The 16,659-nt window shown below is 40.9% G+C and overlaps 1 protein-coding gene across 1 annotated transcript in view; it reads right to left on the bottom strand.

The window, feature by feature from the left end:
• dnah9l (dynein, axonemal, heavy polypeptide 9 like) overlaps positions 1 to 16,659 on the bottom strand; it is a 46,181-nt gene that overhangs the window by 5,984 nt on the left and 23,538 nt on the right. Inside the window, exons 42-76 of the mRNA XM_037681346.1 lie at positions 16,508 to 16,585; positions 16,171 to 16,303; positions 15,756 to 15,883; positions 15,367 to 15,515; positions 15,118 to 15,268; positions 14,897 to 15,028; positions 14,581 to 14,754; positions 14,287 to 14,491; positions 13,896 to 14,061; positions 13,683 to 13,785; positions 12,722 to 12,859; positions 12,497 to 12,598; positions 12,106 to 12,267; positions 10,521 to 10,604; positions 10,120 to 10,229; positions 9,822 to 9,984; positions 9,543 to 9,666; positions 9,158 to 9,300; positions 8,900 to 9,061; positions 8,708 to 8,767; positions 8,448 to 8,621; positions 8,196 to 8,342; positions 7,019 to 7,132; positions 6,708 to 6,851; positions 6,308 to 6,490; positions 4,244 to 4,345; positions 3,876 to 4,010; positions 2,730 to 2,903; positions 2,470 to 2,602; positions 2,263 to 2,365; positions 1,933 to 2,055; positions 1,641 to 1,845; positions 1,342 to 1,506; positions 1,105 to 1,245; positions 745 to 915 (exon numbers count right to left, since the gene is read on the bottom strand). Coding sequence (XP_037537274.1) covers positions 745 to 915; positions 1,105 to 1,245; positions 1,342 to 1,506; positions 1,641 to 1,845; positions 1,933 to 2,055; positions 2,263 to 2,365; positions 2,470 to 2,602; positions 2,730 to 2,903; positions 3,876 to 4,010; positions 4,244 to 4,345; positions 6,308 to 6,490; positions 6,708 to 6,851; positions 7,019 to 7,132; positions 8,196 to 8,342; positions 8,448 to 8,621; positions 8,708 to 8,767; positions 8,900 to 9,061; positions 9,158 to 9,300; positions 9,543 to 9,666; positions 9,822 to 9,984; positions 10,120 to 10,229; positions 10,521 to 10,604; positions 12,106 to 12,267; positions 12,497 to 12,598; positions 12,722 to 12,859; positions 13,683 to 13,785; positions 13,896 to 14,061; positions 14,287 to 14,491; positions 14,581 to 14,754; positions 14,897 to 15,028; positions 15,118 to 15,268; positions 15,367 to 15,515; positions 15,756 to 15,883; positions 16,171 to 16,303; positions 16,508 to 16,585 — 4,881 coding nt within the window. The remainder of the gene's footprint in view (positions 1 to 744; positions 916 to 1,104; positions 1,246 to 1,341; positions 1,507 to 1,640; positions 1,846 to 1,932; positions 2,056 to 2,262; positions 2,366 to 2,469; positions 2,603 to 2,729; positions 2,904 to 3,875; positions 4,011 to 4,243; positions 4,346 to 6,307; positions 6,491 to 6,707; positions 6,852 to 7,018; positions 7,133 to 8,195; positions 8,343 to 8,447; positions 8,622 to 8,707; positions 8,768 to 8,899; positions 9,062 to 9,157; positions 9,301 to 9,542; positions 9,667 to 9,821; positions 9,985 to 10,119; positions 10,230 to 10,520; positions 10,605 to 12,105; positions 12,268 to 12,496; positions 12,599 to 12,721; positions 12,860 to 13,682; positions 13,786 to 13,895; positions 14,062 to 14,286; positions 14,492 to 14,580; positions 14,755 to 14,896; positions 15,029 to 15,117; positions 15,269 to 15,366; positions 15,516 to 15,755; positions 15,884 to 16,170; positions 16,304 to 16,507; positions 16,586 to 16,659) is intronic.

The raw sequence follows: 16,659 nt of genomic DNA, 5'->3' as shown, positions 1-16,659 counted from the left end.
TTGTGTAATGCACCTTTAGTATATGTTTTAGTGATGGACCGAACAACCAATAGTTGGTCTGGTCTGATTTAACGTCAGCCATTAAGAATGATTGTCCCGCCCCTTCCACTGCACAGTGCAGAGGCTGCTCAGATTGCATCAGACAGACAGACATGGCTTGAGAAGCGATCCATACTATGGTTGCTTCTGCTATTGGCTTGAAAACTAGCTTGAGAAACTTGGAAATCGAGAGCTTCGGTTGTGAGCAGAGTGAAGTCCTGAAATCCCCATTATAGCCCATGTAGCATTGGTTAGATTTTTTTGTGTGGGCGCACTATTCAACCCGTAGTGCTGCAGAGAAGACAGTGTCACCTTTCCAGAACTGGGTGGCGAGCCCCAGCCCGAAGGATCAAACAAACTGGTATAGTGACCTGACTGGTCACAATAAATAAGAAATTGAATGAACACTCACAAGACATATTAAAAGAACCAAAGGACTATAAAGATTGGCTTACTTTATACTTGTTTACGCGTGTATATATACTTTATACTGTATACTTGTATTCCCTTATAAACTTATTTTCTATAAAATGTGTGCACTTCCTTCTGTTGCTACTCATATCTATCCTGAGTCCTTTGATCAGGCTCAACATTCCTCTTAAGTGTGTAGTATTGGTATTAGTGATTGTAGTAATTTACCTTGCCATATCTGCTCACTAAAAAAGAGGTACTTGAAGGAACCTACGTAGTGGGTTACACACACACCTGGAAGGCTAGCTGAGCTGTAAAGGTGAGCTTGTCCCTCTCAAACAACCCCCTGCTGATGTAGTTGAAGGTGGAGTACGTCACACGGTCTATGAGTGTGTTTACTCTGCTCTCCACGTCCTCACAGGCCTCCGCCAACTCCACCGCCTTGTGGAAAACAACGTTAAAGGCCTGAAAACAACAAGGAAAATCAATAAGTGGGACCTCCTGTGTTGCTGTGCAGTTGATTAGAAGCATTAAAGTCGCATTTCAGATCACTAATTAAATTACACATGTCAACATTTGCACTCCTGCCTCGCTTTAATTAAGTTTGAGGGATCCTAAGATGTGAGTCAGCCTCTGTGTGTGCTGTCCAGTTACCTTGAGGCTGAACTGGTACATTGGATTGATCTTGTTCAGGTCATTCATGATGAAGTAGAGCAGAGACGCTCGGACTGCGACAGGACGATAGTGCTCTCTGGCGTCGTTTATTTTCACTTCATTAACTTTGGCCTCCAGAACCTGAGAACGCAACGAAAGAGAATGCAGAAACACAAGAAAATGTGACAAAACACGTTCAAAGTTACAAAATATACTTTTTCTCCCCTTTCCACCGACCTTCATCTCAATCTCAGCGGCGGTGTGCTTGGTGCTCTCAAGCTTCTCCACCAGCATGGTGTCACCGAGGAAGTTACTTTGTGCTGCGGACAGTCGGGTTAGCAGCTCGTCCTCCAGGAGCTTCAGCTCAATCTTAAACATGTTCTGCTGTTTGGTCAGTTCACTCTGCAGAGAAATTATGCAAACAAATGTAAGAATGTTGAGACAGAGCTATCGTATAGAAGTGGAGGAGGATGAAGGTGTAAAGTGGGGAACCCATGTGTAATTGCAACAAGAACCTGGTAATAAGTACTGCCCACCTTTAGCTGTTCGAGGTCCGGTCTCTCCTGGTTCACCACCTGGGCCAGGAGCTGGTCCTCCAGCCCATCTCTGGTCACTGTGAAGTTAATAAGGGTGGTCTGGGCCTGAATCTCTGGTTTGTAGTGAGGATTGGCCAGTTTGGTGTGAAGAATCAGTCTGAAGCCTGGATGGAATAAACACTCTTTGTCTCCGACCTTTATGCAGCTGCAGCAGGATGGAGAGAAGACGAGGGAATAATTGGATGGAGGGAACAAAATGTTTTCGGTGCTCGCTTGTTTTTCAGTCTGTTACCTGCCCTTCTTGATTGTGTGCCGCCCCAGAAGAGGGTCAATAACGGGGTCAATTGTCTCCTCGAGGTTTTCGATCAGCACAGTGTCTCCTGCTACCACAGCCTGCTCAATAACGTCGACATATCTGGAAAACCATTGGTCATTAGACTAAAAGAATGAGACGATAAAGACTTGCAGGTGTGTTATGTGCATGTAGAATAATGCTCAGCTACCACTACAGATCCTTTACTTTACAAACTTCCCCACAAAGAATCAGGAACATGATTTTATCACGAATTTTCATGCGAAACATTACAGTCTGACAGCATTAGGTAAAAACAGAAACACTCACCCTCTCTGTCCCAGGTTGACAACCTTGAGAGTGTTACCATGGCGACTCTTGATCCACTTGATGCCCTGCAGCTGAGGGTCAATGAGTAGAGGCCAGCGCTCACCTGAAACAGTGCACATGTTACCTAGACACGTTGCCGAAGCAAACTGTTTATGTCGAGTGTCAGGAAGCCACCAGATGATGAGAACATCTAAAATGTCTGCTCACAGTTGGTGAGGATGGTAGCATTCTGAGTGGACATTTTGTCTCCAGGTAAGCCTTCGTTGTTCCACTGTGCCACCGTAGCATCATCAGTCAGCATCAACACTGGGTCCAAACCAAACATCATGGGAATAGGAACCTAATGAAATAAATTACAAAAGTTTTTTTGTTTTTTTAAACACAAAATAAGACAGATGTTTACACAGCAATCTATCAGACTATAGTTAGTTTGCTATGGAGGGGACGAGGAGCAAATATCTTGTGACCTTTTGGTTGCGGAGGAAAGGCATCCAGAGGTTGTCCAGCAGCTCTCTCCTGTATTTCTTGGAGAAAGAGCCGGCGTAGGAGATGAAAGCTGCAGTCAGCAGAACGTCTCCGCAGAGAGTTGCCTCCTGTTCGTGATACTGAGCCACAGAGTGGGCCCAGCGTACGTTCTCACTCTGAAACGCACGCACATGCTTTTATTTCTCATCAACAACTACAGCCAGGGTTTATAATTGCACGAGGTGATCAAAATTAAAATGAAACGGTAGGGATTGTGGTCTGTTCCTGGTGTCTAGCCCCATCTTGTGTTGTGCTTATGTCTTGTGTTCTCCTTATCCTCAGTTTCTGTTTTCCATAGGGTTTGTGTTTTCCTAGTGGTATGCCTCCATCTGGTGTTGTGTCTCTGTTCCTGCACACCCTGGTTTCCCAGTTTATCATTTCCCCTGATGTGTTTCAGCTGCGTGTCCTCACAAGTGTTTTGTCTCATTTCCACTGAGTCTGCGTCTCTGTGTTAGTCCTTTGTCCTGGCATTGAATGCTGTCCACTAGTGATGTCCTGTCTGCTCCTTGTTATTTATGCATCTTGCTGCATCAACAGCCTTTTTGATTTCTTGTTAATAAATACTTTATTTTATAATCTCCTGAGCCTGCTACTGCCTGCATCACTGGGTTTATCTACACCAGTCCCCCGTTATGACAGAAGCTGCCATTTTATAAAGTAATGCATCTTGTCTGCCACTATGCATGCCAACGTTTTAAACTAAAATCTTATTAGTGTTAAAATATTGGGGATGATTCTCAGCTACCACGCTAAAATGTAGTTCAACGTCTATAAAACTGACAGGACTGTAGCCATTTTTTGTGTTTTTTCAGGACAATTATCTGTGAAATGTGTCTTGAATCAGGATGACTAAAAGTTAAATCAACTTCAGAAAACAAAAAATCTGTTTGTTATGTTTCATTAAAGTCCATCCACTGCTTCATGAGATACAAAGAAATTCACATACATTGGCAATGGCAATAACAAATGGCATAATAAATGACTGTCCACATTTTATGGCAGCTATTGATAATAAATCATGTATAATGTAATAATAGTTATAATGTATATACTATAATTTCCAGTTACCAGCTGATACGTGTGCCCACCTCCAGTCCTTTGACCAGCCGATTAGCTAGCTCTATTGTCTTGTTGGTTCTGTTGACCTCTTCCTGAAAGCGCAGTTTCTCTGCTGTAGCTTTCTCAAATGCTGTTGTCAGAGTCTCCAGGTTAATGTCCAGCTCCTGAGAGGAGATACTACATAGTCAGAGATGGTCGAAGAAATACTATTGCATCAATTCCTTTATGTTCACTAAAAGATGCTGATCAGTTAATATAAAAGCAAGCTAATTTTCATCACAATCAAAGAGAATTGACTGCAGGTTTAGATAACCTTTGAAGTCATTTTATTAGCATTTCATTAGCATTTAACATTTAGACATAACTGCAATCGGAGAAATAGACTAAACAAACTCACTGCAAGTTTTTTCCTGATGACCTCTAGTTTCTCCGCAGCTTCAGCCAAATCTGCGTTAGCCTGAGACAGACTCATCCTCTTCATCTCCACCTCACACAACACCTGCACACACAAACATAATTAAAGACCCAGAATTAATGGAAGAAATGCATATCGCCTGGCGCCAGTGTTTTATACTAAGATTATTCATTCATTCAATCTTTATTTAAACAGATAAATCACAACGAGCCTCGAAGACTCATTTACAAGTGAGACCTGTTTGGACAGACAAAAACAGTGGTTAACTGGACACATGTAGGAGTTGGAGGCGAAAAAAATTCCTATCAGACTTTTTTCTTGGCTGAGAAAAACCCCTAATATTGAAAAAAACACCTCTCACAAACAAGCTCATTATGTTATAATGAGAAATGACAGAGACACAGCTACTATACAATTGTACTCAATATAGCTCATATTCATAAAATAGGGGAGACCGGGTATGGTTGTAACACTTATTGCTTCAGCAGCTGTAACTCATTGAATTTTTTAGCTAGAGTGCTCAAACTTTTACACAAAGTACACACATTTGTCTTCTACAAATGGCACCAATTCAAACCTCTGCAAGATTATCACAGACGTCGTGAGTTGATGTCAAATACACGGTTTTTCTTTGTTACAACCTACCCCACTACCGGGGTAGGTTGTAACACATGCTGGGATAAGTTGTAACAGGAGTATATGTGTGTGTAAATTAGTGTAGGACTACTAGAACAAACTTCCTAAACAACATGTATGCCTAATGAACACTCTACTGTAGCTGTGTAAAGAACATTAGGTCAAATGAAAACAATGTCACTGTGTGTGTGTGTGTGTGTGTGTAGGTCTATATTCTTAATCAGAGTCACAGCGGTGACGAATGAATGTTGGTAACCCTGGAGTACAGGCTTGTTGGGCTCAGAAACTGTTTAAGGCACATTTTACCCATACTTCATTTGGCTTTGAGTTACCAAATGGCTCCATACAGACACAACAGTTTTCATCATGAGGTCTCAGAATCCTTAGTATTGACATTTTCTTGGCAGGCTTTCTCTCCTTCGCCTTTATTCTTTCCTGAGATACTCTCATATTTTTGCTTCCTCTTCTCTGTTCTTTATCCATCAGTGCTTGCTTCACTGGTGTATCAGTATATCAAACTCCACCCAGAAAGGTCCTGGGCTAGGATTTGAACCGGCGACCTGCTCGCTGAGAGGCAAACGCTCTACCAACTGCACCACTGTGCTGCCGGCCAAATACCTGTGGACTGGAAACCAGCTTGAATGTTTTTGGGTGTTGCAGCTACAAGCAGAGCAGTCTTCACAACACTTGTAATATCATATAATACAGTATATGATATATCGCCATCATCTTGGCAGGATCCATTTTCATCCAAGCATATTTTTTAAAACATTCACAGACACATCTCTGTCAGTCTTTCCTTTCCACTCCCTAGGCATTTTGTAAAATTAATAAAATCGAAAAAGTTTTCTTAGTTGTATGCTATGGGATGGTTTTAACACTTTTTAAAGATGTGTTACAACCCACCCCAGCCCTGTCAGCCATTGTTTAGCTAGCTGTATTAGCACAGTGGTTTGAAATTAACAGGGGAAAAATGCCTGAGAAGCTACAATTGAATGTAATATAGCTGACAGTTTTATCTGCAATAGCATATCTACTAAACAAAATATAGTCTTGGTTCAAAAATTTACTTTCTTACCTAAAAATAATTTTTTTCATTATAGAATCTGTGTGCATTTGTTTCAAAGCTTGGCAATCACCATGTGGGATCAGGGAGGAATTGAGTAAACTGGAATGATCATATGATCTTATCCATGATGGTGTTACAACTCTCCCCATGTTACAACCATACCCGGTCTCCCCTACAATCAACTCAGTTATTTAAAATAATTATTAAAACAAGAAAGTGGAGATGTACTTACAAAAATCTATCCAGGGCAGCAGAAGTATTGAAGAGAAAGAAGTCTGTTAACAGCAGCGCTGCTGACTGATGACCAGCACCCACAGGCTTTCCAAGCTTCGCGTGCATACCTTGTGGAAGCGGATGATGTTGATCACCCAGGCACAGAGACCTGCAGCGGCCGACGACTTCTGTCGCACAAACTCAGGGTTGAACTCAGGGTCGCTGAGGTAGTCGTCTCTCACACACTTCACTGTGGCCTCAGGGATGTGCTCTTTGTCAAAGTTCACCAGAGCTTGCAGGAAGTCATCCACCTAAAGGGGCATTTGTGCAGAGCGGACGCAAAATGACAGCCTTTATAGATTCAAATATACTGCGTCTTTCTACACAACATAGAGGACACTGCTTCAAAACACGTCATTCTAAAAGTTTGTTTACGCTGACTTTCTCAGCAGGGTTTTGGTTTTATTTAGATTTTGTGATATCAGCCATAAACTGCTGACGCCACCAACCCTCTCTGTAAAATATCACCTTGCTCATAACCATCTTGGAGGCTTTCCAGCTGCGATCTTTGGGGATTCGGCCTTGGGGAGACAGCAGCACCAGAACAGCCGCTGAGACGTTGGTGACAATAGCGGGAGGGTTGGGAAACGCCCTCAGCTCTGTAAGGTTCAGCTGAAACAAACACATACTCATAACTCCGTGTTTCAAAGGTTTTATTTGGAGACAAGCACACATTGTTCTTCTGCTTACAACTGACACAGCTAATAAAACAAATGAAATAAAATATGACAAATAAATCAAACAGTGTGCGGTGTCTCGTGTGTGTTAAAACACTTTACCCTGTTTAGAGTGTTAAGAGCCGTGTTGGCTGCCTGCAGGGCAGGTTCAGCTTTGGCCAAGTCCTCCTCTGTCTCCTGTTGTTGTTTTGTCACTTTAGCTTGAATTGCTTCCACCTGAAAAATTACAGAAACGTACAGGTATCCATTTTTATTGCTTTGTTGTAATTTTGGCTTGTTTTCACTCCAATAGGGTCTTTTAAAGCAATGCACATGGTCCGGCACTTTTAATGGTGAAACCTTGAAAATAAAGTTTTGCTCAGTTTTGTCCATTATTGCAATATACTGTGGTCAGAGGATGTGTTGGAAAAGACTTTCAGCTACTACCTCACTGAATTTTAGCTTCATATTTCTAAAATTGACTGAGGTATAGCCATTTTGTGTTGACAAATGTCATTTAGAGGTGGCAGCCATTTTAAATTTGGCTGACTTTGATAGGTATTCAATTGTAGAAGAACAACCAGTTTCATTAATATTTGTGCAGTGGTTCATAATATTTTGCTAACACACAGTGTTCAGTCTGGCAGTTGCATACAAAAGTTTTGTGTAATCTATTGGCACTCATAATATATTTTGGTGATAAGTCTGAGCTACTAGCACACCAGATTTAAAGTCAATGTCTCTAAAATTAACTGAGTTAAAACTAGTTTAGTGTTTTTTAAGTTTAGTTGGCTGTGGCAGCCTTCTTAAAACAGATCGACTCCAAAAGTTAATCAGTGGCAGATGTACATTCAATAATGATTCTCTGTTACTTTCATTAAAAATAATCCAGTGATTCATGGTGAATTTTGATAACAGACACACAAATGAACACTCGGCCACTACCAAAACCATTATCATCCTTTTACCTGAGGGGGCTGGTGAACAGATCAGTGAAGTTAAAATGCTGCAGCATTCCATACTCTTGTAGCAGTAACTTTTTTCTCTGCTGTCATATTTCTGTTATGGTAATATTTGCCTTTATTAGTCAATCAACCTCCAGTCAGGTCACCTTCATAGACGTGTTCAGCTCATCTCTAAGGAACCATGACAGCTATAGGAAACCTGTTTAAAGAATTTATTTTACTCATTCAAATGCGAATGTTTGGAGTAGGTTAGCAAATAAGAAACAAAGTGGGTCTTACTTTCCTCCCACACCTATTTTGTTCCTACTTTAGAGACCTTAAAGTCCCACACGTACCTTCTGCTCCTCTTCATCAGCCACAGCTCTCTCTTGGTTGACCTTGTCCGTCTGCTGTCCTATCTTAGCGAGGAGAGCTTCGATCTCTTCATTCCTCTGCCACAGCTCCACCTCCTGCACTGCTAACTTGGCTTTGAGATCCTCCACCTGACAAAAGGTCACACATCTGCTCAAGAAAAGCGAGTCGAACAGACGATGCACAGATAGCAAATATTTATACGTATTTTTGCCATGCGGGGTAAAATGTCCAACCTGTGATGCAGTATTCTTCAGTTTCTGCTGTCCATTCTCTATTCTGTCCATTTTCTGGTTTAGTTCGGTGCGTTTTTTCCTCAGCAGGTTGTCGTACAGCTTCATGAACTCAAGGAAACTCTTTGGCGTGGTGTAGTTGAAGTGCTTCTCATTCTGCTGATACTTCACACTCACCTTTTAACAAACCACCCAATACATTTTGTACAAACAAAAAATAAAAGGAATGGTTGTCCTTTGCAGTGGTCTGCAGCAGCCCTCACCTCATTGACACTCGTGTGGGCGTAGGAAATGAACTCACTGATGGATGCCCTTACTTTTTGCTGCGCAACAAGAAAGACACAAATTGAAGAAATATACACACAAGAACAGATTGAAGTGCATTGACAGGAGAAAGGTTATGAGGCATACAACTAGAACGGTTGCTAACTAAATTTGCTATAAATTGCTCTTACCTCAAGCCCAGGTATCTTCTCGATGAACGTAGAGCTGACGGACTGCAGAGCGAGGTGAGGCCAGGGGTGAAACCAGTCTATAGCAGTGCAATTAACTAGAGCGGGAAACTTCCTGGCACGTGTGCGCAACGTAAATCCGACTGGTGAGAAACACAAGACCACCTTGTGGAAAAAAATTGAAGGGTCACAAAAAAATGATAAGCTAAAGCCAGCAAAAAGAAAGCTTTAATAATGAGGAGATGAAATGATGTTTTATACCTTAAGTTGTCTTCTTATCCGTTCAATGAAGAAACGCCAGCAGTTGTCTCGGCTATCTACGAGTCCTAATCCCTTCAGCTCCATACGGATTGACGCTACAATCATATCCACTTCTTCATCATTAAACAGGTCAGGAATATCCCCTGAAAAGGACAACAATACTCACAATGTATTTATTATTATTAAATACCCAAATGACACAAAAAGCCATGAATTGAAGCATGGATGGAAAAGATAACATTCTGAGTCGACTTGAATCTTGTGTGCTTCCAAATTTTTAGACAGCATAAACAATGACATAAAATATATCTGTGCATTCATTCCTTGATAAAACGTACTCATGAGAGCACATCTATTTTCTTTGTTAGAGAAGTTGCAGACAAACCTGAAGCCAGCATATCGTTGATGAGCACCAGGAAGCGCTCATCTGGAATCTGAGCGTCTGTATGAAGGAACACAGTCCCAATGTTCTTAACGCCCACTTTTATGTACAGCGCTGCTATATCGCTCTGCAGACCATAAAGCAGGGAGATTTGAAATGAAAATGATAAAGAATGAAGATGCTGTTGCTCTGACATACATAAAAAAATCAATACGTATCAACCCATACGTGACACTGGAATGACTTTTGGTATTTGCTGCAAATGTGTCACTGAACGTTCACCTTCAGATCATTGATGCCGTAGCCTTTTCGCAGCGTTATCTGGAAAACCTCCAGCGAGCTCAGGAAAGCAGCCAGCCGACACAGACTCTGCTTCCCACTGCCCCCAACCCCCACCAGCAGGGCGTTACCATAAGGGGCCTCTAGGATGCGACTGATCCGACAACTGAACCCAACACCAGAGTGGCAAGTTTATTGTCTGTTGTTTACATTTTAGCTCATCACTGGAAATCCTTCTTTGTGACATGTTAGTGCGTGTGTGGCTGGGGCTGATAAACAGCCGTCCAAATGTGTTTCTTACATATGCTGGATGGCTTCTTCGAACAGAACCAGGTCCATGACAGCGTGGAGCTCATTGTAATGCTCCAGGACCTCAGCCAGTGTTTTCTGGAGCTTCTCCCAGTCTGAAGCCTGAAAGGAAAGCCAACTCAAGAAAGGAACTATACACCTTTGAGTAAGACCAACTGTGTTCGTGTAATCACTAGAGACCGGTGATACAGATACGCAAAGAAACTTGGTTAGAGTAGAGAAAGGAGATCAGTTTACTGTTATCTTCATAACAATGTGGTAGCAGCAAAAAAAGTGTAATAAATTGATTTAAGTGATGAGTTGCACTCATAACTGTTAATGTAGAATACACAAAGAAGCAACGAGTCCAGATCCATGATGCTCAGACCAACATCATGTGTGTAGGCACCAAACCTGGTGATAGCGTGGCTCTCCTATTCCCTGGGCAAAGTGGCAGTACACCAAAGGTTGATGAATAAAGATGGAGTCATCTATTCCCTGGGAAAAAAATGGGTAAAAACAGCAACAAGCGAACAATGAGTGTGTTCATCATAAACTTTAAATGGCTTTAAATCAGATTCAGATGTACTGTACGGCAAAATGGGGATTTGCCTGTTTGATTTTTTATTTTATAGATGTCATTTAGACAAACTATTCTGATCATCTTATAATAACTTATACGTTACTTATATATATATATATCTTATAATACTGAATAGATAATAATCAATGTAATAACCAGAAATCATATTATCACCATCAAACTGGTTGGTCCACTATGTGAATGTGCTACTTATGGGACTGAGTTTGTTGTGTCTCCTCGGACTGATGAAGTCCTTTGGATGAAGGACGAAATGTTTCAACACAAAGAAACTGTCCACCTGACTTAACTTTGTTGGGAACTGCTTCTGATCCGTGTTTTTGCCTGTATAAATTTTTATTTTTCATGTTTTACTTTATCCTGTGATGTTTTATTTTCAATAATTTCCTTTGGTTCAATTTGTTTTCTGTGTTTTCTGGTATTCTCAGTATTTTTCCACACTCAGCCTCAGCTCCTCAGTCCTGTCACCTCCACCCAGGCGTCTTCACTCCACTCATCAGCACCAGTTCATCTATTCTCTCTGTCTTCATTCACCTGCAGTCCACCAGTGTGGCTTCCATACCTAATCTGGTCCTCTATGTTTCTGAGAGTTATTATTTTGTATTTATCGCTGCTAAGTCAGCCTTTGTTTTTCTTAATATGTTTTTAAGCTTTACTTCAAGTGCCTTTACGTTTGACTGCAGTATATATATATATATATATATATATATATATATATATATATATAGTAGGCAGCACGGTGGCGCAACTGGTAGAGCTGCTGCCTCTCAGCGAGCAGGTCCCTGGTTCAAACCCCGGTCCGGGGGCCTTTCTGGGTGGAGTTTGCATGTTCTCTCCGTGCATGCGTGGGTTTTCTCCGGGTGCTCCGGTTTCCTCCCACAGTCCAAAAACATGCATGTTAGACTGATTGGTAACTCTAAATTGTCCCTAGGTGTGAGTGAGAGAGTGAATGGTTGTTTGTCTCTATGTGGCCCTGTGATGGACTTGCGACCTGTCCAGGGTGTACCCCGCCCCTCGCACAGTGATTGCTGGACATGGGCACCAGCGACCCCGGTGACCCAAAATGGAATAAGCGGGTAAAGATAATGGATGGATGGATGGATATATATATATATATATTAGATTGATCAATTACTGTATACTGAGTAATTTAATCAAGTAGTTTTATTACATCTGAATAGATTAGTTAGTTTGAACAACAACTCCAAAAATTTCAATCAACTACTACATTCAAATCGACCAAACTAACAAAAGTTTACACAATAAGACTTTTTAATTGAGAAAATAGATGTCAAGTAAAGTACTTAAAATTTTAAGGCGGTCTCTTCATTTATAATTTTATGCTGAAACAAAATGCTAGATCTAGCAGTGTACTAATTATTAGCCTTTGTTTTGTACCTCAAAATATCTTTTCCCAGTGTCCATCAGGATTTTATTGAAGAGCTCCACATCCTTCTCCTCCATCAGTTTGTCAGAGTAAACTCTGGAGCTCTCATGGAGCCACAGGTGAACCAGGTCCATGGGGTAACGGATACTCTCCGGCAGGGCAAAGAGGATGCCCTGCACATCAGGAAACCATGACATCACGTTCAGACAACACCAGACAAGCACAGTAAACTTACTGTATCAACAAATCTGATGAAAAGCAATTAACTTTGCTTCTACATTTTGTTTTATTAATTTATAAGTTCATTTGGACTGGACACATATCTATAGCCTATATAAACATAATGATTTTAGATTAGTGTTATTCGTTGTTTGGAATTTGACTGTACAGATTATTCATCACCTGGAATATGTTGGCAAGGTCTCGCAGGTTGAAGATGTAGTGGAAGCGTATGGCTGTTGGGAGGAAGTTCTGGCTGATCTTTTGGTACAGGCAGATAGCTGCCTGAATGTTCAGAATCAGACGTCCACAAAAACACATTTGTAAGCAATGTTTTCAATATATATGATAAAACTAAAAGAAAAAGGTTATTGTTAAAGAGAGAAATGTTGCTCTGATGCTGTGAACCTGTATGAGAGTTCCAACTGAGCGTGAGACTCCGTAGCTGAATCCTCCCTGAAGGAAGTGAGCAGACAAGATGCTGGAGAAGATGGTAGCTAAAGCATCAGCACCAGGGAAATGCACTGCAAACACAGAGAAATGCCTCTGGAGAAGAGACAAGAAAATTACAATCACAGAGAGTATGTGGAAGACACAAACTGCAGTTTACAGCATTTTTCTCAGAAACAAGCATACATTTATTATAACTGGAGAAATATCATTTGCTGTGAAAATGCAATGGGAAAACTGAATAACTTTGCTGAAATGAGCTGAAGAAGCAGAAATTGGGTTGTTATAGCTTAAAGAAGCAGACCATTAGCTAAAAGCTAGCATACGTAGCAAATAGCAAAATGTAAAATAAAAGCATGGCTAACTAAAAGTACAATATGGCTAGCCATACATAGCAAAGGTTGGCTAAAGTAGCACAAAGCCAGCTCAAAGTTAAAAGTAGCAAAAGATTAATAGGAGCTAAAAGTAGTGGTATGGTAGTTAAATGTTGCTAAAGTCTAGCTAAAAGTAAAAGGACAATAGTTAAAAGTAGTAAAAGGTTAGCCACAAGCTAAAACTAGCATAATGGTAGCTAAAATTAGAATAAGAAGAAAAAAATAAGGAATGTAGGCATTTTCTTGATAAAGAAGATACAAAAAACACATTTATGACACCCATCTCCTAAAGTAGCTGAATGTTTTGATTTATAAATAGTTATTGCACAAAATATTCAGAAGTAGTTAAAAAAAACTATCAAAGTGAAAATAACATCATAAATAACATCTAAAAACAAAAATAATAGTTATGATGAATTAACATTTGCACAGTTTGCCACTGTAAGTTCTTCACGCTGTCTAATTTAACAAGGCAACTTCACTTAGTGTGCATTTCATCTCATGGTAAATGGAGCATATTTTTGTCCCAGTATATCCATCAGTACCTGTAGTCTGGGGTTGATGGAGAAGCTTCCTGCCGTAGGGTTCATACAGGTGATGTACTGACAGTTATAGATTTCCTTCAGGACCAGCCTTTGTCTGTCATACCTAAAATATTTCAGTAAATTTAAAACCAGCAAACTTTGAGTCACACAGGTGGAAAATCTTTGTAAAGCATTTTTTATTGTGAACATGGTAATGTGTCCATTCAATTTTACCAGTGGCTGTAGTCGAGCTGTTGGCGGATGAGTGTGTGTGGCTGAACAGTCCCATAAACATCCACCTCTGGCATGTTGAGGTCATCTATGAAGTAGATGAGTCTCTTGCCAGTAGGAGGAGCAAATTTACGACCAGCTTTCTTCTCCAAAGGTTTCTCCAGGACACCTAAAGTTCATATGAGACCATTAGAACATTTGAAAGTATGGCCACCAAGAAGTTACTCACTGATAACAAGAAAAAAGCAAGGGTAATCGGTTTCATTTAACTGGTGTAAATGGGCAAAACCCATTAGTTAGTTGTTCTTTAATAGGATAATTCACATCACTTCTTTATTTTTTGTTCTTCTGGTATCAGTATTTTTGTGTACAACATCAACATTCTGGTTCTTACGTTGCAGCATGGCTGATGTGGTGTAGTAGTTAAAGGGTACTTTCGACACCATGAAGTCCTCCTTTAGTTTGGTGACTTTATCAGCCACCAGGATGGTTTTACCCACCCCTGCATTGCCCACTAACATGACAGGTTTGCCTCTCTGAAGCAGCAGGTCCATGAAGTAGGTTAGACATAGGGTTTCTGGGGTGTGGACCAGCACAGTCTAAAGCAGACAATTCACAACATGGCTGAGAGCTGCTCCTTTGAGTGAAATAATGTGCTGTACTTCTTGCTTGCAGTAGATAGACACACCTGCAATGGGACGTCAGGCTCTAACTCGAATGGCACCATCTTCTCACTCCAGGGTATAAACTTTTTGCTCTCAGAGTCGATGAAATAGTCAAAAACTGTGCCCTGAGAAGGAAACTTCACGGCCCTCATCTCTTTGGACCACCAGCGGCTGAATTCGGAACGGTAGTCATTCAGCTGAAATGAATGGCGGGTAAAATTGGACAAAACGCAGCAGGTTCAAATGGTGCAAGAATTTGAAATATTTAGATATTGCTGATGTAAAACACTACCAATAGAAGGTTTTGCTGCTTCAGGCAGACATTTGGTTATCACTCACATGATCCTGGAAGAGAGCCCCTCCAAAAGCCCAGACGCAGGCGAAGACAAAGTAGAGCTCATAAAGTTCTCGGGGGGAGTCAGCAGGAGTGTTGTCCTCCGTCAACAGGCAGTCCAGCAAGGAGCACAGTGTCTGATTGAACAAAATGTAGAGCTGCTACTTCTCTGGACAACGGAGTCTACAGTAAAATAAACTTTTTATTTTAAGGGTTAAGATCAGACCTGGACCATGCTGTTTTCTGGAATGGGAGTGATGGTTTTCAGGTTGCAGCGGACCTGTTCCAAACAGTACGGCACATACTTGTCAAACAAAATGGTGAGGTTGGCTCGCTCTGATTGGGCCTGGCGAGTGTCAATCCAGCTTGCTACGTAACTGACAATACAGAGAAATGCATTGTCCAATATTTTAAAAAGTAAAGTAGTTAACAAGCCCATGAGTAAAATTCAGTTCACTGTTATTTTGAGTCTTACGAGCTCCAGCCAAGGTCCTGTGGGTTGACGTAAAGTATTCCTGCCCTGGACACTGTCGCCGGGGTAGCAGCCCTTAGATGAGAGATCTCAAAGAGCAGACGCATGGAGGACGACAAGCTGATCCTTTCATTGCTAGCAAGAGTCAGAACCTGCTCAGATGAACCAGAAAATGGATACTTTTTTTTCAATTTTATTTTAAACTTTAACAAACACAGTAAAACCTCAGTCCACCCAGAGACCAACGTAAAATTTGAAACTCATTAGTTTGGGCTTTGGGTGGGTAATGTGAAAATCCTAGTGAATTTAAACTCCACACGTGGAACACAGAGTCCATCTTTACTACAACGGAGAAGACAGCACAATATGTGGGAACCTTTTTGAAGTCTCACTTTGTTGTCATCCATAACCGTGTTGAGAGACTCAATCCACTTAGGGTCGATATCCCCATCTAGAACAATCCATTTGGGCCCATCATGGATAACTGAGGTCAGCTCTCTCATCAGAGAGGAGAACAGACCTAAAGTGAAAAAAGGGTGACACATACATCACTATCACTGGACCACTGCTGAGAAAAATACTACAAAAAACTAAATGTTGTTGCACTAAAAAAAGCACAACACAATCTGACGCTGGGCCTTTAAATTTAAACTTTATTTCGAGATGAGATTCACAAGTGAATTTTGGGTATATTTCTTAAAATAACTTTTGTTTAGCGTGATTCTCAAGTTAACTGGATCATTGCTTTCCTTTAATTTTTACTTTGTTTCTCAGTATTTTCGTCTAAAACATTTATGTTTGCCTCACCGTCTTTCCACTCTCTGGTAGCTGGGTGCAGATATCCAAAAAGCTCGTCTGTAGTAACAGCTTTGGGGTTAATATCGTTCCATAAGGGCTTCATCTTCATGTTAGAATAAGTTCTGTAGAGGGTCTTCAAAATCTGTGAGACAGACATCGTAAATGCCTAACACATGACATCCTATAAAGTAGAATCCATCATTGTCATTCAAAATAATCCAGAGAAATGACGTTAACCCATGGATGATTGTTTTAGATATAAAGGGAGGAGTAAGCACACGTTGTTTTAATAAATGAGTGTATTAGTATTTGTTGCCACTGACGTATTGACTCAAATGATGCTAACCTGACTCTTTCCTGTGCCCGGCCCACCTACAATAAAAACAGAATGTCTGACAGCCAGCAGCTCCTCCAGCTGAGTCACCTGCCAAAACATGGAAATCACACTATGCACTATAAAATACAACTATACATAATGTTTTCTTTAAACACAGACAT

This window comes from Nematolebias whitei, chromosome 9, assembly GCF_014905685.2.
Source record: "Nematolebias whitei isolate Nwh7 chromosome 9, NemWhi1, whole genome shotgun sequence".
Taxonomy (NCBI): Eukaryota; Metazoa; Chordata; class Actinopteri; order Cyprinodontiformes; family Rivulidae; genus Nematolebias; species Nematolebias whitei.
Note: the sequence above shows the minus strand (reverse complement) of the source record. Positions and strands in the feature narration are given on the sequence as shown.